Source organism: Leucoraja erinacea, chromosome 3, assembly GCF_028641065.1.
Source record: "Leucoraja erinacea ecotype New England chromosome 3, Leri_hhj_1, whole genome shotgun sequence".
Lineage (NCBI taxonomy): Eukaryota > Metazoa > Chordata > Chondrichthyes > Rajiformes > Rajidae > Leucoraja > Leucoraja erinaceus.
In genome coordinates, this window is record NC_073379.1 from 97145375 (window position 1) to 97169764 (window position 24390).

Consider the following 24390-nt stretch of genomic DNA (forward strand, 5'->3'; position numbering starts at 1 on the left):
GCCAATGCACCCACGCCACCATTTGCAGTAAGTAGTTCCTTTCAACTTCAAGCCAAAGCTTCCAAGCCACCATTTGCAGCAAGTAATGCCTTTCAACCTCAAGCCAAAGCACCCAAGCCACCATTTGCAGTAATTATTCAAGAAGGAACTGCAGATGCTGGAAAATCAAAGGTACACAAAATTGCTGGAGAAACTCAGCGGGTGCAGCAGCATCTATGGAGCGAAGGAAATAGGCGACGTTTCGGGCCGAAACCCTTCTTCAGACCACTATTTGCAGTAAGTAGTGCCTTTCAAATTTAAACCAAAGCTCCCAAGCCACCATTTGCAGTAAATAGTGCCTTTCAACTTCAAATCAAAGCACCCAAGCCACCATTTGCAGGCAGTGCCTTTTTACTTCAAACAAACCATATTTTCATTTTCAAACCACATTAAGGGTACTCACAGTTGTGTAGACATTTGTTCAGTGTTATTCAGAGCTCAGAGAGACGTGACCCTAGTCTTCATCCATCTTGCAGAGACTGAATGAGGCCCACCATTTCCTGGTTTTATAGTCCCTCCCCTCCCTCCAGCAAGGGCAGCAGAGAGAATGGTGATTTTTTTCATCTTCAAGCCAAAGCTCCCAAGCCACCATTTGCAGTAAGTAGTGCCTTTCAACTTTAAACCAAAGCTCCCAAGCCACCATTTGCAGTAAATAGCGCATTTCAACTTCAGGCCAAAGCACCCAAGCCACCATTTGCAGTAAGTAGTGCATTTCAACCTCATGCCACCATTTGTAGTAAGTAGTGCCTTTCAACTTCAAGCCAAAGCACCCAAGCCACCATTTGCAGTAAGTAGTGACTTTCAACTTCAAGCCAAAGCACCCAAGCAACCATTTGCAGTAAGTAGTGCCTTTCAACTTCATGCCACCATTTGCACCATTTGCAGTGCCTTTCAACTTCAAGCCAAGCACCCAAGCCACCATTTGCAGTAAGAAATGCCTTTCAACTTCAAGCCAAATCACCCGCCACCATTCGCAGTAAGTAGTGCCTTTCAACTTCAAGGCAAAGCTCCCAAGCCACTATTTGCAGCAAGTAGTGCCTTTCAACTTTAAACCAAAGCAAGCCACCATTTGCAGCAAGTGGTGCCTTTCAATTTCAAGCAAAGCCCCCAAGCCACCATTTGCAGTAAGCAGTGCCTTTGAACCTCAAGCCAAAGCACCCACGCCACCATTTGCAGTAAGTAGTGCCTTTCAACCTCAAGCCAAAGCTCCCAAGCCACCATTTGCAGTAAGTAGTGCCTTTCAACTTCAAACCAAAGCACCCAAGCTACCATTTGCAGTAAGTAGTGCCTTTCAACTTCAAGCCATAGCACCCAAACAACCATCTGCAGGCAGTGCCTTTTTACTTCAAACAAACCATATTTTCATTTTCAAACCACATTAAGGGTACTCACAGTTGTGTAGCCATTTGTTCAGTGTTATTCTGAGCTCAGAGAGACATGACCCTTGTCTGCATCCATCTTGCAGAGACTGAATAAGGCCCACCACTTCTTGGTTTTATAGTCCCTCCCCCTCCCTCCAGCAGGGGCAGCAGAGAGAATGGTGATTTTTAAAAACACATTAATAACTCTCTGATTTGTCATTGATGGGAAAAATCCTCCGCACACGCAAGGCGGAGGGGGGCTCTGAGCGAGGTGACCAGAAATGACGGACATATGTGGCGGTGTTCTGTCGGAAATCGCAGCACAGTGGACCAAAAGCAGTCAAGATCAGAGATTTAGTAATATAGACATGGCTGGGATTTAATCACTCCTCAATTGACAGTCCTGCTGCCCAGTCTGATAAACTCTGTGGCAGGCACATCCTTTCTTGGACAAGGAGCCCAAATCTATCAAGACCTTTCAAGATATGATTTCTCTAAAGCCCTGCAAACTGAAGTAAACGTCCTTGCTTCCAATGCAAAAACTCTTGCAATTAAAGCAAACTTACGACTTGCTTCATCTGCACATTTGCATTCAACAGGTGAACAATGGCAGCTTTATACATTAATATTTCCCATTTGTTCAGCATTTAAATACCACATTGCCTTTCTGTTTTATTTCTACCAAATGGATAATCTTACATTTATCAACCTAATACTGCAAAGTGCCATAATCTGCCCATTCATTCATCCAAATTGTCTAAAATGCCCTGAAGTCTCCAAGCTCTCCGCGCATCAACTCCAAAAGCGCAATCAACATCACATAATCTACAGCAGATCAACAAAGAGGGGGCAAATATGATAGTTCAACTATTGTCACTGATGTCCAGATGCTGTACTGAGAATTTAACCAAAGGACACCCATTGATGAACTTAAACGAGAGACCCATATCTGCAAATATTTTGCTCTCATTGAGCAACAGCTTACAATGTAAGATCTAAATGTAATGACAGTTGACTACAGAAGCAACAAAAGTATTTGTATGTATAACTAAATTACCATCAGGTTTATCTGGATCTCGATTTAAAATTGCATAACGTGGCAGCTCAATTCCTTCCTCTTTCAAGATCCGATACACTTCCCTCCTGTATAGAAATATTATATGTTAATAGAACTTGAAATATTCAAAAATAATTTTAAAACATTTTTAAAACATGTTGACATATGTGCATTAATAAAAATTAAGAGCAAGGGGTGAATACAACTCTATCCTCATCAATGGAGATGCTGTAGAAATAGTCAACAGCTTCAAGTTACTAAACATCAAAAAGGATGCTCTCTGCCTTCCATATCACCAGTAACCTAACCTGGTTTCTTCAAACGAATGTGGTGATCATGAAAGCACATCAGTGTTTTTCTTTATTTATTAGCTGTCTGAGAAAATTCAGCTTGCCGTGAAGATTCTCTCCGACTTCCACAGATGTGCTATAGAAAATATTCTAATGGATGCATCTCAGCCTGGTATGACGACTGTCCTGCTCTTGACTCTCTGAACATGCAGAGTGGTGAACACATCCCAGTCCATCACAGGTTCGTTATTTCCTTCCATCCAGTCCCTCTTCAGTGCGTTAGGAACACTGAAAATATTGTCAAGTATGTCTACCATCCCTGGAATGTATATATTATTATGACGCATATTTTGAAAGGAGAAAAACATAATCATTTTTTCCATAAATATATACTCATGGAGTTAGTGTAACTAAGCAAGGTAAAAGCAGTGGTGAAGCACTGATGGGTCCTGAACCTGAAATATTAACTATTTCTATTGCTGTAGATGCTGCCCAATTTACTGCTTGTTGACCACATCTTCTGATGTTATTTCAGATTTCCAGTATCAGCGGTTTTTTTTAAACAAGTTGTGGAAGTTTTCTTAATTTATTGTTGAAATTACCACACATCAGTCTAACTTTAATATGAAAATTAATCAGTAAAATAATGTAACTAAAAAGTAGCCAGTGTTTTAGGCTCTCCTGTTCAACAAATTGTAATTATTTTATTTGATTACTCAGATGAGAAAGAAACAAATATTGACTCTATATTTTCTATGGGTTTTAAATGGTTTACTTGATCTCATTTGTTCGAGTTTTACTTCTAGTTATTATTGATTAGCAAACTAGACTTTGTACGTGAAAATGTACTCTGTAAAGCTTATGCAAGTCAACAAGCAAGGGAAATTCAATTGCTGATTAGTGTACATACGGATGGTAAATAGCGAATTTTCACCTGAGATGTGCTCTCTCCCACATTACTTAGATTACAAAAAAAAGCATGCAATGCCATGGAAGTTGACCTTTGCACTCAGCACAAATGAATGTATCTATGGTAATCCCAAAATGCAATGTTATCAAAATTATTTTGTTTAACTCATGACCCACAACTTGAGTAAATATGTAACTATATCTCATAAACCATAATCTTGAATTATGCAAGTTTCCGTTCTTATTATGAAACATGCATATACAGTGTGTTTCTTGCAGGCATTCTGACCGGCAAGATGTCAAACTTCTTTAATTCCTTTCAGGTGGCTGCAGTTCCTCAGTGCTTTGTCAAATCTATGAACCTCAACCCTTATTGAAGCATCAGCAGTATTTCTCTAGAATGGTACGAGTCCAGGCAGCAAATGTCAATGAGCTATTTGAAGGATTTATGGTCACAACTATTCTTATTTATATTAACAAAGCAAATGGAAAGATCTAAATTCAGATTCTGAAAGTTCAAGTACCTAATATAAGATGGCATTTCAGTGGCAATGCTGTGACAAAAATGATGTCTTCCATATGAGATTAAAAACCAAGGCTTAATTTACCCAGTCAAATAGATAAAAACAAACCCACATCAATCACTATATCGAAGAAGCGCAGCAATTTTCTGGTCTTCTGTCCAACATTCATTCCTCAATCAATAATATAAAAACAAATTTTGTTTTAATATATTGGATTTTTAAAGATTTGGCCATCACTATCAAGGCAGTATTTATTGCCCACATCTAATTGCCCTTGAACTGAGTGGTTAGCCAGACTCTGGGACTCCTGCTGCACTGGAATAAAAGTTATAAAGAATGAAGGACATTAGTGAACCAGATGGATTTTTTAAAATGAAAATCCAGCACCGTGTAATCATTAATAATATTATTTTTAATTCCAGATTATCAATGCACTTTTAAATTGCACAGCTGCCAAGGTATGATTTGCATTCGATCTGGATTGTCTCTGGAATACTGGACCACTAAGTTAACCCTTGCCACCACCAAACTTCCTTATTTGAGATTTACTTATCTTATTTGATTCTTGTTAATTGTAAATTGTTTGCTGTCTTTGCCACAAGACCATGATCATGTTTCCAGTGCTGTGAAATGACCTGGTTTATCCAAGCACACGAAGGTGGAATGAAAAAAGCAATAATTTTCTCTATCATCACCAAGCTGCAAGCCTCATTTCATGACTTTTAGGCTCAGCACTCAGTATGTTTCACCTCTTAAACTTAAGGCACAAATGTTTTAATCCATGGCAAGAATATTTATTTTCAAGAGTCCTTACCTGTCTTGAATGTCATATTGCATGTTCAAATCATTAAGAACAAATGGATTTCTGAGCTTTTCATAGGCCACTGCTTTGTCCAAAAGAAATCCTTAAGAATAAATAAAAACTTAAGGTTTCCAATTCATTTGGAAAGTGAGAATTCAGAAGCACCCATTACCACAAGACAATTTTACATCCATTGATTTGAATCCATAAAATTTTCAAATGCAAATGACTCCCCATATTCCACTAATATTAATGTATTATCATTTCTCACTTCATCAGTAAAAGGTGTAATTTTTGTTTTAAGTCAGTGGTCAGATAGTGGATCATTACATTGAAGCCATCTTATTCATATCTTACATTCTATTCATTACATTTACATTGATAAAGTAAAACAAAAACAGACCCAAATTGCTGTCCAACTGCTGTGGATAATGATTGGTATTCTATATTTAGCCTCAATACCCCGAGGAAGATAGAAACATAGACAATAGGTGCAGGAGTAGGCCATTCGGCCCTTCGAGCCTGCACCGCCATTCAATATGATCATGGCTGATCATCCAACTCAGTATCCCGTACCTGCCTTCTTTCCATACCCCCTGATCCCTTTAGCCACAAGGGCCACATCTAACTCCCTCTTAAATATAGCCAATGAACAGGCCACAACTACCTTCTGTGGCAGAGAATTCGAGATTCACCACTTTCTGTGTGAAAAATGTTTTTCTCATCTCAGTCCTAACACATTTCCCCCTAATCTGTAAACTGTGACCTCTTGTTCTGGACTTCCCCAACATCGGGAACAATCTTCCTGCATCTAGCCTGTCCAACCCCTTGAGAATTTTGTAAGTTTCTATAAGATCCCCCCTCAATCTTCTAAATTCTAGCGAGTACACGCCGAGTCTATCCAGTCTTTCTTCATATGAAAGTCCTGACATCCCAAGAATCAGTCTGGTGAACCTTCTCTGTACTCACTCTATGACAAGAATGTCTGTCCTCAGATTAGGAGACCAAAACTGTACGCAATACTGCAGGTGTGGTCTCACCAAGACCCTGTACAATTGTAGTAGAACTTCCTTGCTATAAATCTCAAACTGGAGGTTGTTCACTACTTTCAACTGGGCGGCACAGTGGCTCAGCAGTAGTGATGCTGCCTTACAGTGCCAGAGACCCGGGTTCGATCCTAACTAGGCGTGCTTTTCTGTACAGAGTTTGTACGTTCTCTCTGTGGCCTGCGTGGGTTTTCACTGGGATCTCCAGTTTTCTCCCATGCTCTAAAGATACATTGGTTTGCAGGTTATTTGGCTTGGTATAATTGTAAATTGTCCCCAGCATGTGTACGATAACATTAGTGTGCGGGGATCACTGGTTGGCGCGGACTCAGTGGGCCTAAGGACCTGTTTCCGCTCTGTATCTCTAAACTAAACTAAGGAAGGAAGGAGGGAAATCGTACAAGTGACATCAATATATACATGGGTTGAAAAGGAAAAGATTGGCTAGCAATGTTGACCATTATTCTTTGACAGTCATTGCAGTACTAATGGAGGACATTGGGCATGGACAGGTTCAGTCATCTTCAATTCCTTTCTTGATTGAATAGGTTACACCACTCACTGCATTGGTCTATTTTGAAAAGCAATAAATCGATTTGCACGAAGAACAAGAAATCAACTTTTTAAATGTTCTAATCTTTAACTTCTATGATTCAGGTCCAATGTTAATTGATAATTGGAAACTGAGGGAATAAGACTCCATATTTCTAAACCAAATTAATAATGAGTGCTTGAAATGCCTTTTAAAGTAAGTTAAGATATGCCATACTATTAAAAGTGCATCAAAATTGATAAACACTAACAATTTGACCAGTTTCCAGACTATCTTTAATTTCCTTTATCCTGTATCTGTACACTGTGGACTGCTTGATTGAAATATATATAATCTTTCTGCTGATTAATCAAGAATCTCATACTAATCAAGAATCTGTCAATCTCCACCTTAAAAATATCCACTAACTTGGACTCCACATCCTTCTGTGGCAATAAATTCCACAGATTCATTACTACCCTCTAACTAAAGAAATTCCTCCTCATCTCTTTTCTAAAGGTACTTCCTTTTACTCTGAGGCTATGGCCTCTGGTCCTAGACTCTCCCACTATGGAAAACATTCTGTCCACATGCTCCAGTCCTTTCACTATTCAGTAAATTTGAATGAGGTACCCAATCAGCCTTCAAAACTGTACAGGCTCAGTGCCGTCAAACACTCATCATATGTTAACCCAATAATTCCAGAGATCATTCTCGTAAACCTCCTCTGGAACCACTCCAATCCTTGCTCATCCTTCCTCAGATATGGGGCCCAAAACTGTTCACATTATTCCAAATGCAGTCTGACCAGTGTTTTATAAAGCCTCTGCATTACATCTTTGTTTTTAAATTTAACAAACTCAATTACCAGATTTCTCACAGGAGTGGTGGTATGGTGCAGATTCCGGGCAACTCCATCAGCAATTTATCCTGATGAAAGGGCATTGGCCCAAATTGGTAATTCTATTTCCCTTTCTACAATTACTTTTTTTTTGCTTTTACCTCAGAAAGTAATCAACTGATTTATCAATAGTTTATTACAAATTCAGAGATAGAAATTAAACTAACAATTCTAAACTATCCGAAGAGCAGTGAAAAAATGAATCTCAGCAAAGTAAGTTCAGACATCATATATGTCTCAAAACTGCTACCTTTTGAATGGAAAGAGATGAGGCAATCACAAAGTGGCCATCTTTCCACTGGCTCATTTTGAATAGTGCTTTCTTCAAATATCACAGTAGTTATGTATTTAAATTTGCAAAGTCGTTTCATAATCTCACTCATTGGCTTGGACTTGGATTTCTTGGACATGGCACAGATCCCGACAACAATCTGTCTTTCTGGTGGCTACAGGTTAGAACAAAGTTATATCGCATAATATTAACCAAACAAACACCCATTTAAATCTATTGCAATAACTTAACCCATCCTAAAAGGGGACAGAATTAACCAAAATATAATTAGAAATGCAAATATAAAATGTTATAGTCCAAAATCATTTAACAATTTGTAGCTTCATTTAAATTTAAACGTAAGCATCTATAGTCATAAAAATGTATATAACCTGACACGCATTAAAGTTGGAGTTATATGCCATGGAAACAGGCCCATTGGCTCAACACAACCATACCGACCAAGTTGTCTATCTGAGATAGTCCCATTTGCATTTATTTGTAACTATATCCATCTATACTTTTTCTATAGATGTGCCTGATCAAATACTTTGTAAACATTGTAATTGTACCAGTGCCCCTCAAAACCCTTTCAACTCTTTCCCCCATCACCATCAATCCATGCCCACCAGTTTGAGACTCCCTTACCTTGGGAAAAAGATTATGACCATCCACCATATCTACACACATATATATATATAATATATATATTTATATATAGATAGATATATATATATAGAGATATCTATATTACTAAAAGTCTGTTCTTGACCGGTTTTGGCTTTCTGTGCTGCGATTTCCGAGAGTACGCCGCCACCTACGGCCGTCATTTTTGGCCACCTCGCTCAGAGCCCCCCTCCGCCGCATGTGTGCCGAGGATTTTTCCCGTCAATGAAAATTGACAGAGATATTAATGTTTTTACAAAATTCCACATTCTCTCTGCTGCCCCTGCTGGAGGGAGGGGGAGGGACTATAAAACCAGGAAGTGGTGTGCCTCAATCAGTCTCTGCAAGTGGTGTGCCTCAATCAGAGCTCTGAATGACACTGACAAATGTCTACAGCACTGTGAGTACCCTTAATTTGGTTTGAAAATGAAAATATGGTTAGAGGTAAAAAAAAGCACTGCCTGCAAATGGTTTGGGTTTGGGTTGAAGTAAAAAGGCACTCTCTCTCCCCCCCCCCTCCCCCCTCCCTCCCCCTCCCCTCTTCTCCCCCTCCCCCTCCCCCCCTCCCCCTCCCCCCCCCTCTCTCCTCCCCCCCCCCTGTCCTCCCCCCCCAACCCATCCCCCGCCCCCCCTCTCCTCCTCCCCCCCCTCCCTCCCCCCCTCCTCCCTCCCCCTCCCCCCCCCTCCCCCCCCCCTCTCCCCCCCCCCCTCCCCCCCCCCTCTCTCCCCCCCCTCTCTCTCTCCCCTCTTTTTCTCTCCCTCCTCCCCTCCATCTCCTCCCCCACCGTCCCTCCCCTAAAACCCCCCTCCCCTCCACACACCCCTACCCCTTCCCTCCACCCTCCCTCCCCCTCCCTGCTCCCCACCTCCCTCTCCCTGCCCCTCATCTCACCCCCCCTCCCCTCTCTCCTCCCCTCTCTCTCCCCTCCCTCTCTCTCTCTCTCCCCCCTCCCTCTCTCTCTCTCTCTATCTCTCTCTCTCTCTCTCTCTCTCTCTCTCTCTCCCCTCCTCCCCTCCATTAGCGTGAGTTGGGGGGGGGGGGGGGTAGTTAGTGTGTGACGCTGCATGCCGCCTCTCCCCCCCCCCCCCCCCCCACAACCACACGTTGGGGGAACAGACCCAACGGGTCTGCAATTGGTCTAGTATATAACTAAAAGTCTCATCTTGACCACTTCCTGTCTGTGCTGTATATCGATTTTAGAAGAAACGCTACCCTGTATTACTGTGATATATGGCGCCTATTTTCTATGTTTCTACCATGTAGAAATTACAGTTGTGTTTATACATAGCCGCCCCCCCATTTCAGGGCACCATAATGTTTGGGGCACATGGCGTTTGTAATTACTCAGGTGTGTTTAATTACCTCCTTAATGCAGGTATAAGAGAGCTCTCAGCAGCTTGTCTTTCCTCCATGAATCGCAGACTTCAAGCAGTCATTGCATGCAAAGGATATGCAACAAAACACTAAACATGACTACTTTCATTCCCATGACATTGCTGTGTCCTAAACATTATGGTGCCCTGAAATAGGGGGACTATGTATAAACACTACTGTAATTTCTACATGGTGAAACCAAAATGTATAAAAATGGACCATTAAAATCTGACAACATGCATTTTAACCACATGTGATTTGTTCTATTACAAATCTCAAATTGTGGAGTACAGAGACAAATAAATAAATGATGGGTCTTTATCCCAAACATTATGGAGGGCACGGTAGCAGCCAGGCTGTTAACATTGATGAGAAACAACGGTGGATCCTGCACAGCAGTGGTCCCAGGCCTCCAATCTAAACAATAGCCCCACACTACACATTCTGACTCCTTCCATCAAGCTAATTTTACATCCAATTGGCTGGTTCCTTCAAGATGCCGCACGATTATATACCGTTTGTTTTCACATAAGAAATTAATCAATATTGAGCACTTACAGAATCATATTCTTCATCCTGTTCAAAGTCGTCAAATACTTCATGTTTCATTTGCTGCAATAACTCTGTATCTTCAGGTCCGAGAAAGAAGTTAGGATGGTGGGTTTCCAGACCATGAACAGACATGTTTGTTTTTCCCAGCAACAACCACCAGCAAAACTGCAAGCTACAGAAAAGCTATTCCTATGTGTACCAATGCAACCAAGCAAGGTTGCTTTAGGCCGATTGTTTGATTTGTAGTTAGCTGCCAAATACACGTATACATCACTGGAAAGTTCACACACTTAATCTGTGGACATTCTAAATGTTTTCAGAACGTACTAGATCATGGACTAATCTCAGTACGGCTAAGCATGATTACATTCTTCCTTCTGAAAAAGAGTGAAATTGTGTTAATACGAGTGCAAATTTGCTTTCTAGTCAGTTAAGAACATAAACCTCCCATTGGTCTTCAAGTCATTTGAAGAGCATAGCATACATCCAAAGAATTAAACACAAAAAGATTGAAATTAAAAACAGTTTAAGTAACATTTGCTTAAAATAATCCACAAAAAGTTATGCCAATTCAACTAATTACATTAAATACACACATATGATGAAACAATGACTTTAAAAAAACAATGTTTTTTTTCTCCCATTAGAAAATAGCTGAAACCTACAAATACAGTGCGCTCCCTAATGTTTGGGTGAAAGACCCATCATTTTTCATTTGCCTCTGTACTCCACAATTTGAGATTTGTAATAGAAAAAAAAAATCACATGTGGTTAAAGTGCACATTGTCAGATTTTAATAAAGGCCATTTTTATACATTTTGGTTTCACCATGTAGAAATTACAGCAGTGTTTATACATAGGCCCCCAATTTCAGGGCACCATGATGTTTGGGACACACAAATATCATGTAAATGAAAATAGTTATGTTTAGTATGTTGTTGCATATCCTTTGCATGCAATGACTGCTTGAAGTCTGCAATTCATGGACATCACCAGTTGCTGGGTGTCTTCTCTGGTGATGCTCTGCCAGGCCTGTATTGCAACCATCTTTACCTTATGCTTGTTTTGGGGGTTTGTCCCCTTCAATTTTCTCTTCAGCATATAAAAGGGCATGCTCAATTGGGTTCAGATTGGGTGATTGACTTGGCCACTCGAGAATTAAAAATATTTTAGCTTTGAAAAACTCCTTTGTTGCTTTAGCAGTATTTTTGGGGTCATTGTCTTGCTGTAGAATGAACCGCCAGCCAATAAGTTTTGAGGCATTTGTTTGAACTTGAGCAGATAGGATGTGTCTATACACTTCAAAATTCATTATGCTACCACCATCAGCAGTTGTATCATCAATGAAGATAAGTGAGCCAGTACCTTCAGCAGCCATATATGTGCAGGCCATAACACCCCCACCACCGTGTTTCACAGATGAGGTGGTATGCTTTGGATCTTGGGCAGTTCCTTCTCTCCTCCATACTTTGCTCTTGCTGTCACTTTGATATAATTTAATCTTCGTCTCATCTGTCCACAAGACCTTTCTCCAGAACTGTGGCTGCTCTTTTAAGTACTTCTTGGCAAACTGTGACCTGGCCATCCTATTTTTGCGGCTAACCAGTGGTTTGCATCTTGCAGTGTAGCCTCTGAATTTCTGTTCATGAAGTCTTCTGCAGACAGTGGTCATTGACAAATCCACGCCTGACTGCTGAAGAGTATTTCTGATCTGTCGGACAGGTGTTTGGGGATTTTTCTTTATTATGGAGAGAATTTGTCTGTCATCAGCTGTGATGGCCTTCCTTGGCCTGCCAGTCCCTTCGCGATTAGTAAGCTCAACAGGCTCTTTCTTTTTAATGATGTTCCAAAAGTGATATCCACCGGGTGGCGCCGCAAGCAGCTCGTGCGTTTTTTCGGCTTTTTTGTTATTTTTAGTGTGTCTAAATGTATGTTTTAATGTTTTTCTGTCTATTTTGATGTGGGGTGGAGAGGAAATAGGGGGAAACCTTTTCCAGCCATTTACCTCGACGGAGATGCAACTTTTTTCCATCGCATCCCCGCCCCTTTACAACTGGATTGGTGTGGCCTTTCCAGAGCGGAGACTGGCCCAGAGCTTCAAGCAGCAGGCACGGTGCGACTTAACCATCGCGGCGCGGGCGATGGCATCCTTTGCCGAGGATCGCCAGTGTTGGAGCTCCGACCGCGGGTACCTGTTGACTTTAACATTGTTGGAGCAGTGGTCTGTGGAGCTTCTGGGTGCAGCGTGGATTTTAACATCGCGGAGCTGCGATCCTTTGCCGAGGATCGCCAGTGTTGGAGCTCCGACCGCGGGTACCTGTTGACTTTAACATCGTTGGAGCAGTGGTCTGCGGCGTGGATTTTAACATCGCGGAGCTGCAATCCTTTGCCGAGGATCGCCAGTGTTGGAGCTCTGACCGTGGGGCCTGTGGACTTCAACATCGTGAAGCCGCGGTCTCCGGTAAGAAGCGGCCAATTCGGGAACTACAAGCCACGTCGTGTGCCAATCCGTCCTGACGTCGGAGTTTCGATCATCCCGACGAGAGGGCCTGAACATCTGTAGCAGCGACTGCGGAGGGTTCAAGGCCCTGACCACTGGTGAACAAAGGAGGATGACTGAACTTTATTGCCTTCCATCCCAGAGAAGAATGCTGATTCTACTAAGGTGGATGTTTATGTTAAATTCTCTTGTGTATTGTGTTCTTTTTACTTGTATGGCTGTATGGTATCACTGTACCTTAAATGGTGCATGTGACAATAAATGTGAACTTGAACAGTTGATTTTGGTAAGCCTACGGTTTCGCTGTTGTCTCTAATAGTTTTATTCTTGTTTCTCAGTCTCATAATGGCTTCTTTGACTTTCATTGGCACAACTTTGGTTCTCATGTTGATAAACAGCAATAAAAGTATCCAAAGATGATGGAAAGGCTGGAGGAAAGACTAGGTGCTGAGAGCTCTCTTATACCTGCATTAAGGAGGCATTTAAACACACCTGAGTAATTATAAACACCTGTGAAGCCATGTGTCCAACATAATATGGTGCCCGGAAATGGGGGGGGACAACGTATAAACACATCTGTAATTTATGCATGGTGAAACCAAAATGTATAAAAAAATACCCTTTTATAAAATCTGACAATGTGCATTTTAACCTCATGTGATTTTTTTCTATTACAAATCTCAAATTGTGGAGTACAGAGGCAAATAAATAAATGATGGGTCTTTGTCTCGAACATTATGGAGGGCACTGTAAATAGAAACAAAGTGCGTATTACAATCGTTATAGAACATACTGAAGTACATATCAAGTGCTTTTGAAAAACAGTGATACTTTGGTGCAGTAAATTGTACACCAACCTATACATTCTTTAAAAATCCGCAAAACAACAATGATAATAAACAGAAAAGCTACTTCAGTAATGTTGACTGAGAGATAAATATCGATCAGGACACCAGAGATAGCTTTCCAGCTATTCTATAAAATAATGTCAAGGAATCTTGTACAATCACTTGAGTGCACTAACATTACCTTGGTTTAACATTTCATCTCATACTTCAGCATAATCTCAGTACAACACTGGGTGCCAAACTAGATTGTTGACATCGGTGGAGTAGGATTTAAATCCACAATCTTCTGGATCAAAGGATAATGGTGGCAAGACCCACAGACAGCAGTACAGAGTCGTAATCATAAATATCCTCTTTTTGATGTTGAGTTGGACCTGTGATATAAATATTTAATGGGAGCTCACATGTTTGATCCACATCATATGATAGCTAAAGAAGGTAAGTAAAATGGTAATTATGTGAATTTATAATCCACATTGCTTTTTTAAGAGCCATGCAGTACGGAAACAAGTCCTCTATGTGAAAAGATGGCCCTTAGGTACCAGTTAAATCTATAGCCTCTCACTTTAAACCTATGCCCTCCAGTTCCAAATTCCCCAACCCTGGGAAAAAGATTGCATTACTCTATCTATATCAAAAATTACAGGAGGATCGTGATCAGTTGGGCAAGTGGGTTGAAGAATGGTTCATGTAATTTAATGTAGATAAGTGTGAGGTGTTGCATTTTGGGAAGTCAAACCAGGGTAGGACCTTCATGGTGAATGGTGGAGCCCTGGGGAATGGTGTAGAGCAGAGGGATAGAAACATAGAAATATAGAAATTAGGTGCAGGAGTAGGCCATTCGGCCCTTCGAGCCTGCACCGCCATTCAATACGATCGTGGCTGATCATCCAACTCAGTATCCTGTACCTGCCTTCTCCATACCCCCTGATCCCTTTAGCCACAAGGGCTACATCTAACTCGCTCTTAAATATAGCCAATGAACTGGCCTCAACTACATTCTGTGGCAGAGAATTCCAGAGATACACCACTCTCTGTGTAAAAAATGCTTTTCTCATCTCAGTCCTAAAAGATTTCCCCCTTATCCTTAAACTGTGACCCCTTGTTCTGGACTTCCCCAACATCGGGAATAATCTTCCTGCATCTAGCCTGTCTTACCCCTTAAGAATTTTGTAAGTTTCTATAAGATCCCCCCTCAATCTTCTAAATTCTAGCGAATACAAGCCGAGTCTATCCAGTCTTTCTTCATATGAAAGTCCTGACATCCCAGGAATCAGTCTGGCAAACCTTCTCTGTACTCCCTCTATGGCAAGAATGTCCTTCCTCAGATTAGGAGACCAAAACTGTACGCAATACTCCAGGTGTGGTCTCACCAAGACCCTGTACAACTGCAGTAGAACCGCCCTGCTCCTATACTCAAATTCTTTTGCTATGAATCCTAACATACCATTCGCTTTCTTCACTGCCTGCTGCACCTTCATGCCTACTTTCAATGACTGGTGTACCATGACACCCAGGTCTCCCCTTTTCCTAATCGACCACCATTCACGTAATAGTCTACTTTCCTGTTTTTGTCACCAAAGTGGATAACCTCACATTTATCCACATTATACTGCATGCCATGCATCTTGCAGCCTCCTAGCATCCTCCTTTACAGCTAACACTGCCCCCCAGCTTCATGTTATCCGCAAACTTGGAGATGTTGCATTCAATTCCCTCGTCCAAATCATTAATATATATTGTAAATAGCTGGGGTCCCAGCACTGAGCCTTGCGGTATCCCACTAGTCACTGCCTGCCATTCAGAAAAGGACCCGTTAACTCCTACTTTTTGCTACCTGTCTGCCAGCCAGTTCTCTATCCACATCAATACTGAACCCCCAATACCGTGTGCTTTAAGTTTGTATACTAATCTCTTATGTAGGACCTTGTCGAAAACCTTCTGAAAGTCCAGATATAACACATCAACTGGTTCTCCCTTATCCACTCTACTAGTTACATCTAGGATCTAGGAGTACAGATCATAGTTCCCGAAATGTGGCGTCACATGTTGATTGGGTGGTCAAGAAGACTTTTGGAACATTGACCCTCATCACTCAAGGCATTGAGTGTAGAGGTTAGGCTATTATGTTACAATTATACCAAAGGACCCGTTTCCTTGCTGTATGACTCTACGACCTAAAAATATAATACAGCTAATAAAGTGTTTATCAGAAAAAAAAGAGAACATTTACAACAGGGTAATAAAATTGGTGAGTTAAACAACAGATACACAAATACCTTTGAACTCTCTTAATCGGACTTTATCGTATTCCAATGTTACATCTTTGCACTAAACGTTGTACCCTTAATTTGTGCAAACAAAAAGATTTTCACTGTACCTCGCGACAATAATAAACTAAATTAAACTGTGGATGGCTTGATTGTATTTACGTCGTTTTTTCTTTGACTGGATAGCATTCAAACAAAACTCTTTCACTGCACCTCGATACATATGACAATAATAAACAAACTACAAGGTGCTGTTCTTCCACTTTGCAGTTGCATGGGAAAGTAGCTGGGGAGGGATGGAGTAAGAAGGGATGAGTGAACCAAGGAATTGTTGAGGGAGCGGTCTCTGTAGAAGATGGAAAGGGATGGGGATGGGAAAATGTCACTGGTGGTGGGATCACGTTGGAGATAAGAAAAATGTCAAAGAATGATTTGGATGCGGAAGTTGGAGGGCGTAAAAGGCAAGGATGATGGGAACTATCCTTGCTCTATCTGGGGGAGGGAGAATCGAGGGGGGGGGGGGGGGCGAGAGCAGAACTATAGGACACAGAGGAGACATGTGTGAGGGATCCATCCATGACAACTGGAAAGAACCCAGATTTATTAAAGAAAGAGGAAATCTCAGATATCCTAGAATGGAATGCCACATTTTATTTTTAGTTTATTATTGTCATGTGTAACAAGGTACAGTGAAAATCTTTTGTTTGCGTGCTATCTAGTCAAAGAAAAGACTATACAATTACAATCAAGCCGTCCATTGTGCATCTTGGAGCAGATGCGACAGAGGGTAGAAATTGCAAGTGGGGGATTGCATCTTTGCAAAAGGCAGGGAGGGAGGGGGTGTAGTCCAGATAACCATGGGAGTCATTAGGTTTATAGTAGACATCAGTCAATAGTATATCCCCTGTGACGGAGTTCGAGAAAGGGGAGAGATGTGTAAGTGATAGTCCAAGTGAATTTGAGGGCGGGAAGTTATTGGTAAAGTTAATGAAATCATTGAGTGCTGCACGGGTGCAGAAGGCAACTCCGATGCAGTCGTAAATGTAGCGAAGAAAAAATTGCAAGATGGTGCCAGTGTACGTTTGGAACAAGGACTGTTCGATGCACACAACAAAACGGCAGCATATCTGGGGCCCATGAAAGTGCCCATGGTTATACCTTTAATTTGAAGAAAGTGAGAGGAGTGAAAAGAGATGTTGTTGAGGGTGACGACAAGCTTCTTATGAAGTTGAATCAACAATGAAGTTGATTGGGTCTCGGTTCAAGGACAAACCTGCCAGATGAAGGATTGGGGTGCAAAGGAACTGAGCGCCCATGGTAAAGATGGGGCAATGGGAGCCTGGAAATTGAAAGGCATTGAAGAGTTAAAGGACGTGCGCGGTGTCTGGGATATACCTCAGGATAGGTTGGACAAGGGGAAATAGGATTAAATCAAGGTATTTGGAGATGAGTTTTACAGAGTACACGCAAGTAGAAACAATGGGTCTGCCAAGGTGGTTCTGTTTGTGGATTTATGGGAAGGAGCTAGAAGTGAGAGGTGCTGGGCTGGAGGATGATAACGTTGGAAGCTGTGGAGGCCAGAGGTGATGAGATCGAGAGATGATGAGGAAAGAAGGGGAAATATAGGGTCCGCCAAGGCCTACTGGATCTCCCAGTTACTAACCATTTCAATTCCTCTTTCCATTCCCATACTGACCTTTCTGTCCTGAGCCTCCTCCATTGCCAGATTGAGGCCACGTGCAAACAGAACAGCACTTCCTCTTATTCCATTTGGGTAGTTTACAACCCAACAGTATGAAAATTGAATTCTCCAAATATTAGGTAATGACAAAACTTGCACCCCTTCTTTATTCCTTCCCCTAACCATACTCTTCCACCTCCCCCCCCCCCCCCCCCCCCCCCCCCCCAACCTATCCTCTCTCACCTGTCTCACTTGGATTCACACCTATTTCTCTCCTCCCTCTCCCATTCTCGAGCTTCATAATTTCCATAATTGATGAGGCCACACTAGCATCTCCTCGATATCCCACAACTCCACTCTTGCTCCCCCTCTCCCCATCACAACAGGGTCAGAGTCCCACTAGTCGTCACCTTAAACCCCATCAGCCGTTGCATACAGCACATAATCCACCGATATTTATGCCACCTCCAGCGGGAACCCACCAACAACCACATCTTCCTATCTCCACCCCTTTCTGCTTTCCGCAGACCGTTCGCTCCGCAACTCCCTGGTTAATTTGTCCCTTCCCTCCCAATCCACCCCCTCCCCAGCTACTTTCTCCTGCAACCTCAGGAGATGCAACACTTGTCCCTATACCTCCTCCCTCTACTCCGTCCAAGGACCCCGACAGTCTTATCAGGCGAGGCAGTGGTTCACTAACAACTCCTCCAACCTCATCTACTGTATCCACTATTCCAGGTGTGGACTCCTATATATCAGCGAGACCAAGTGCTGGCTCAGCGATCGTTTCGTTGAACACCTCCGCTCAGTCCACCTAAACCTACCTGACCTCCCAGTTGCTAAACACTTTAACACCCCCTCCCATAAGCGAGTTCGGTATTCCAAAAAATGCAAGGAATCATGGGATTTGCCAAAGGTCATAAGCTATAAAGATAAATAGATCTCAGCGCTATAGATACAGTGACTATACTTTTGGTCCGATTGTTTGTCTTTTTTCAGTGGTAGGCCGGGGGGGGGGGGGGGGGGGGGGGGGGGGGGGGAGAGAACGGGCGGGCGACGGGGGAGGCTGGGCGGGCAAGGAGACCCGCAAATGCTGCTGGACTGTCCCCGGCCCCCCCACTCAAGACGTCCTGACTAACGAGGCACCAGCCCCCTGGCCCAGCGTGGAGAAGCGCTAACCCCAACACCAGCGGCCCCAGACCCACAGCCAACGCCAACTCCAGCCCAACCCCGCTCCAACTCCAGAGGAATACGCTCCCCGAAGAGCCGCTACGGCGACAAGTGCCAGTTCGCCCATGGTCTCAGCCGCTAACCCAAGTACAAGCCGTATCTTGCACACCACCGGCTTCTGCCCCTACGGTACCCGCTGCCACTTCACCCACAACCCCGAGGAGCAGTGACCATGTGGAACCTTGTCAAATGCTTTGCTGAAGTCCATGTATATACATCTACAGCTCTGTCCTTTCTAAAAAAACTCAATCAGATTTGTGAGACACAACCTCCCACGTGCAAAACCATGATGACTATCCCTAATCAGCCCTTGTCCATCTAAATGCATGTTTTTCTGATCCCTCAGAATACTCTTGAGTAACTTTCCAACTACAGATGTTAAGCTCACTCGCCTATAGTTCCCAACTTTTTCCCTGCAGCCCTTCTTGAATAGAGGCACAACATTTGCCACCCTCCAGTCTTCAGACACCTCTCCTGTATTTAATGATGTCTCTTAAATTTCAACCAGGGCTCCCGCAATTTCCTCTCTGGTTTCGCACAATGTCCTCGGATATATCTGATCAGGCCCACGAGATTTGTCTACCCTCATGCACGATAGTACCTTCAGCACCCCTTCGACCGTAATACTGACTGCTGTCAAGACACTTCCATTGACTGCCCCAAATTCCTCCATCCTCCTGTCTTTCTTATCGGTAAAAACAAAATACTCATTGAAGACCATGCCCATCCCCTGTGCCTCATGATAAAGGGAATGTCAAATTAGGAGAACAAAATTGCACACAATACTCCAGGTGTGCTCTCACCAGGGCCCTGTACAACTGCAATAGGATTTCCTTGCTACTAAACTCAAATCCTCTCGCAATGAAGACCAACATGTTAACTGCCTGCTCAACCTGCATGCTTACTTTCAGTGACTCAAGGACACCTGGGTCTTGTTGCACCTCCCCTTTTCCGAATCTGACACCATTCAGATAATAATCTGCCTTCCTGTTCTTGTCACCAAAGCGGATAACCTCACATTTATCCACATTATACTGCATCTGCCATGCATCTGCCCACTCACCCAACCTATCCAAGTCAACCTGCAGCCTCATAGCATCCTCCTCACAGTTCACACTGACACCCAGCTTTGTGTCATCCACAACCTTGGAGATGTTACATTTAATTCCCTCGTCCAAATCATTAATATATATTGCAGATAACTGGGGTCCCAGTAACGAGCCTTGCAGCAACCCCACTAGTCACTGCCTGCCAAAGAAGGGTTTCGGCCCGAAACGTTGCCTATTTCCTTCGCTCCATAGATGCTGCTGCACCCGCTGAGTTTCTTTGTGGCGTGGGACCTTGTCAAAGGCTTTTTGAAAGTCCAGAAACACGGGGGGAGAGTCCAGATACAGGAGGGAGTGAGGTGGTGAAACGGGGGGAGAGGGGTGGTGACATGGGAGGAGTGAGGTGGTGACAGAGGGGGGGGGGGGGGGGGGGGGGGGGTCAGAGAGAGAGAGAGGATGGTGGTGGGACGGGGGGGGGGGGGGGGGTGAGGGTGATGACACAGGGGAGTGAGTTGGTGACACGGGGCGAGAGAGATAGGGTGGTGACATGGGGGGAGAGGGGTGGTGACATGGGGGGAGGGGGAGAGGGGGATGGTGACACGGGGGGAGTGAGGGGGGGACACGGGGGGGGGGGGAGAGGGGGGTGGTGACATGGGGGGGGAGAGGGGGAGAGGGGGATGGTGACATGGGGGGGAGAGGGGGGGGTGGGGGGGGGGATAGAGGGGGTGGTGACCACAGGGGGGGGGTGGGGGGGATAGAGGGGATGGTGACACAGGGGGGGGGGGAGAGGGATGGTGCCACATGGGGGGAAGAGTCCAGGGGACACGAGGGGAGTGAGGTGGTGACACGGGGGTGGGGGGGAGAGAAAGGGATGGTGACATGGGGGGGGAGGGTGGTGACATGGGGGTGACAGGGGGGGGGGGGGGACAGAGGGATGGTGACAGGGGGGGGAGGGAGGGGGTGACAGTGGGATGGTGACATGGTGGGGGGGGGGGAGACGGTGCTTTCGCTGCTCCGATGCCAGTGATGACGATGATGGGGATGAAGACCCGGACACGTGACCCCTCCCCCCCGTTAACACCACAGCCGTTGGCGGCGCGCGCAAGGCCACCGTCCCGCTCCCGCTCCCACCGGCCGCTACAGCAGCAGCAGCAGGAGGAGATGAAGAACAAGGTTAGCGCCAGGAGAGGCCGGTGGCTGCTCGTTCCAGCCGGCCCGGCCCGGCCTCCATCTCCATCTCCATCTCCATCTCCGCTGGGCCGGGCGGTTGTGTGCCGGTGTGTCCGTTACCTGCCGCTGCCGCTGCCCGCTCTCTCCGTCTCCGTTGCCCCGCATGGGCGCCACCCATTCACACTCACCGCCTCCACCCGCCGCCCCGTCCCGCCGCCACAAGCGTCCGCACGGATCCCTCTCACTGACGTTCCGCTTGTCGAGTTCACCAACAAGGTTCCGGGGCAGTGAAACTAAACGCGGGAAGGAACTACAGATTTTGAAGAAGGGTTTCGGCCCGAAATGTCGCCTATTTCCAGCGCTCCATAGATGCTGCTGCACCCGCTGAGTTTCTCCAGCATTTTTGTGTACCTAAGGAACTACAGATGTTGGTTTAAACCAAAGATAAAGCTGGAGTAATTTAGCGGGACTGGCACAGACAGTATCTCTGGAGCGACGATTTAGGTGGAAACCTCTCTTTAGACTGGATTGTATATGTCTGTATAATTGTTTCATCCACGTATATTGATCCCTACCCAGACTTGCATTCGACCGCACATCACTTGCGGCTCTAAGTAAGTAAGTTTATTGGCCAAGTATTCACATACAAGGAATTTGCCTTGGTGCTCCGCCGAGGTTTGGAGCAAGCAGCCAACAACTAGGATGCATCACCCATGGTCAGTCATGGCCAAGGGGGGGGGCTACATGAAATCCCTGCATTCTATTAACATGCTCATCAATTAGCAAACTTGAACACTGATTTGCTGTGAATATTTATATTTGAAGGGTCTCAACCTGAAACGTTGCCTATCCTTTTCTCCGGAGACGCTGCTGGTCCCGCTGAGTTACTTCAGCATTTTGTGTCTTTTTCTGGGGGAGTGAAGCTTTTAACTGCGGAAAGTTTATTTAAATGATGTAGCGAGACCAAGTGGGTTGAGCAAGTTTTATTGACAAAACGTTACTTGAATTACATGAGCACTTAGTCGAGAGAAAACGTTTTTTTAAGCCCTTGTTGTTGCGAAGAGCACTGGCTGCTGAACAAACTTACTAACTCTATAAACCCCCACGAAAAACTGTCACGTGACAGTCCTGACTTCTGGCAAGGGTTCTGCATGCAGAGCTTAACCACTAGACGCCGCTACATGACCCCCCCCAGCCCCCCAGAACCAGAGGAAAGAAAACAAGTGGGAGTCCGAATAAAGCGGCCAGACCGCGTGGACACAGGCACAACAGGCATAGGCAAAGGTGGGTGCAGGAGGGCCGGCGGACGACCTCTACGGTGGGGCTGGGCCACCAACATCGGGCGATCGACACCGGGCTGAGCCACCAACACCAGGCCTCTGTCCGTATTGGTGGAAATGTGTCATCCTCGATAACAATCAGGACGGGAGCACCTCAAGGATGTGTGCTCAGCCCCCAGCTTTATATTCATGTCTGCGTAGCTGGACATAGTGCGAACTTCATCATCAAGTTCACCGATGACACCACTGTTGTAGGACGTATCACTGATGGGGACGAGTCAGAGTATAGAAGTGAGATCGACAGATTGACCAAATGGTGCCAGCCCAATAACTTGGCCCTCAACACCAGCAAAACCAAGGAACTGATTGTAGACTTTGGAAGGGGTAGGATAGGGACCCACAATCCCGTTTATATCAATGGTGGATAGAGTCAAGAACTTCAAATTCCTGGGCGTGCACATTTCCGAATATCTCTCCTGGTCCCAGCACACTGATGCAATTATAAAGAAAGCACATCAGTGCCTCTACTTCCTGAGAAGATTATGGAGAGTCGGTACGTCAAGGAGGACTCTCTCGAACTTCTACGGGTGCACAGTAGAGAGCATGCTGACCGGTTGCATCGTGGCTTTGTTCGGCAACATTAGCATCCAGGAACGGAAAAGGCTGCAAAATGTTGTAAACACTGCCCAGGCCATCACCGGCTCTGACCTCCCTACCATCGAGGGGATCTATCGCAGTCGCTGCCTCAAAAAGGCTGCCAACATCCTCAAGGACCCACACCATCCTGGCCACACACTCATCTCTCCGATGCCATCAGGTGGAAGGACAGGAGCTTGAAATCTGCAACATCCAGGTTCAGGAACAGCTGCTTCCCCAGAGCCATCAGGCTATTAAACACAACTTCAAACAAACTCTGAACTATAACAGCCTATTGCAATGTTTCTGTTTATTTATGTGTATATATATGGTCTATGGTATATAGACACACTGTTCTGTATTTATGCCTACAATATTCTGTTGTGCTGCAGCAAGCAAGAATTTCATTGTCCTATCTGGGACACATGACAATAAACCTCTCTTGACTTAAATTACTCCTTAAACTGCAGAGCATCTTGGACAATACAGTTCACCCGCTCCATGACACACTGGTCAACCTGAGGAGTACCTTCAGCAACAGACTGGCTCCACCAAGATGCACTACAGAATGCCACAGGGGATCCTTCTTCCCTGTGGCTATTAAAATGTACAACTCTTCCCCCATTTGCTGTAGGGTAGACTGAGGCTGACTCCCCTCTCCCCTCCGAAACCTGCACACCCACAATCCTTTCCACTCGTCACTTTAATTTCATGTTTCATGTATTTTGAGTTTTATGACTTGGCAGATCAATTTCCCTCCTGGGAGAAATATTCTATCATATCGTATCGTAAGTGACCACTTTGCGGAGAATCTACATAAAGTCCAAGAAATGACCCTGAGGTTCGTGTTGCCTGCCATTTTAATTCACTATCCCACTTCCACTCTTACTGCCCTTACTGTCTGTGCCCACTTATATCGTTACCATAAGACCCAATCATCCTCTGCCTGGGCATGTTGCAACCTGCAGACCTCAATATCATATAACCATATAACAATTACAGCACGGAAACAGGCCATCTCGACCCTTCTAGTCCGTGCCGAACACGCATTCTCCCCTAGTCCCATACACCTGCGTTCAGACCATAACCCTCCATACCTTTCCCGTCCATATAACTATCCAATTTATTTTTAAATGATAAAAATGAACCTGCCTCCACCACCTTCACTGGAACCTCATTCCACACAGCCACCACTCTCTGAGTAAAGAAGTTCCCCCTCATGTTACCCCTAAACTTGTGTCCCTTAATTCTCAAGTCATGTCCCCTTGTTTGAACCTTCCCTACTCTCAGTGGGAAAAGCTTATCCACGTCAACTCTGTCTATCCCTCTCATCATTTTAAAAACCTCTATCAAGTCCCCCCTTAACCTTCTGCGCTCCAAAGAATAAACCCCTAACTTGTTCAA

General features: G+C 44.4%; 1 protein-coding gene across 12 annotated transcripts in view; it reads right to left on the reverse strand.

Moving 5' to 3' along the window:
* The window catches only part of ppip5k2 (diphosphoinositol pentakisphosphate kinase 2), a 129886-nt gene extending 108570 nt beyond the window's left edge, over positions 1-21316 (reverse strand). For all 12 annotated transcript variants that reach the window (XM_055633254.1, XM_055633251.1, XM_055633260.1 and 9 more), the window contains exons 1-6: positions 21191-21316; positions 13855-14047; positions 10332-10702; positions 7712-7907; positions 4995-5085; positions 2458-2543 (exon numbers count right to left, since the gene is read on the reverse strand). In XM_055633254.1, the coding sequence (XP_055489229.1) occupies positions 2458-2543; positions 4995-5085; positions 7712-7907; positions 10332-10457 (499 nt within the window). In that variant the 5' untranslated portion in view covers positions 10458-10702; positions 13855-14047; positions 21191-21316. The remainder of the gene's footprint in view (positions 1-2457; positions 2544-4994; positions 5086-7711; positions 7908-10331; positions 10703-13854; positions 14048-21190) is intronic.
* Positions 21317-24390: the final 3074 nt, after the last annotated feature.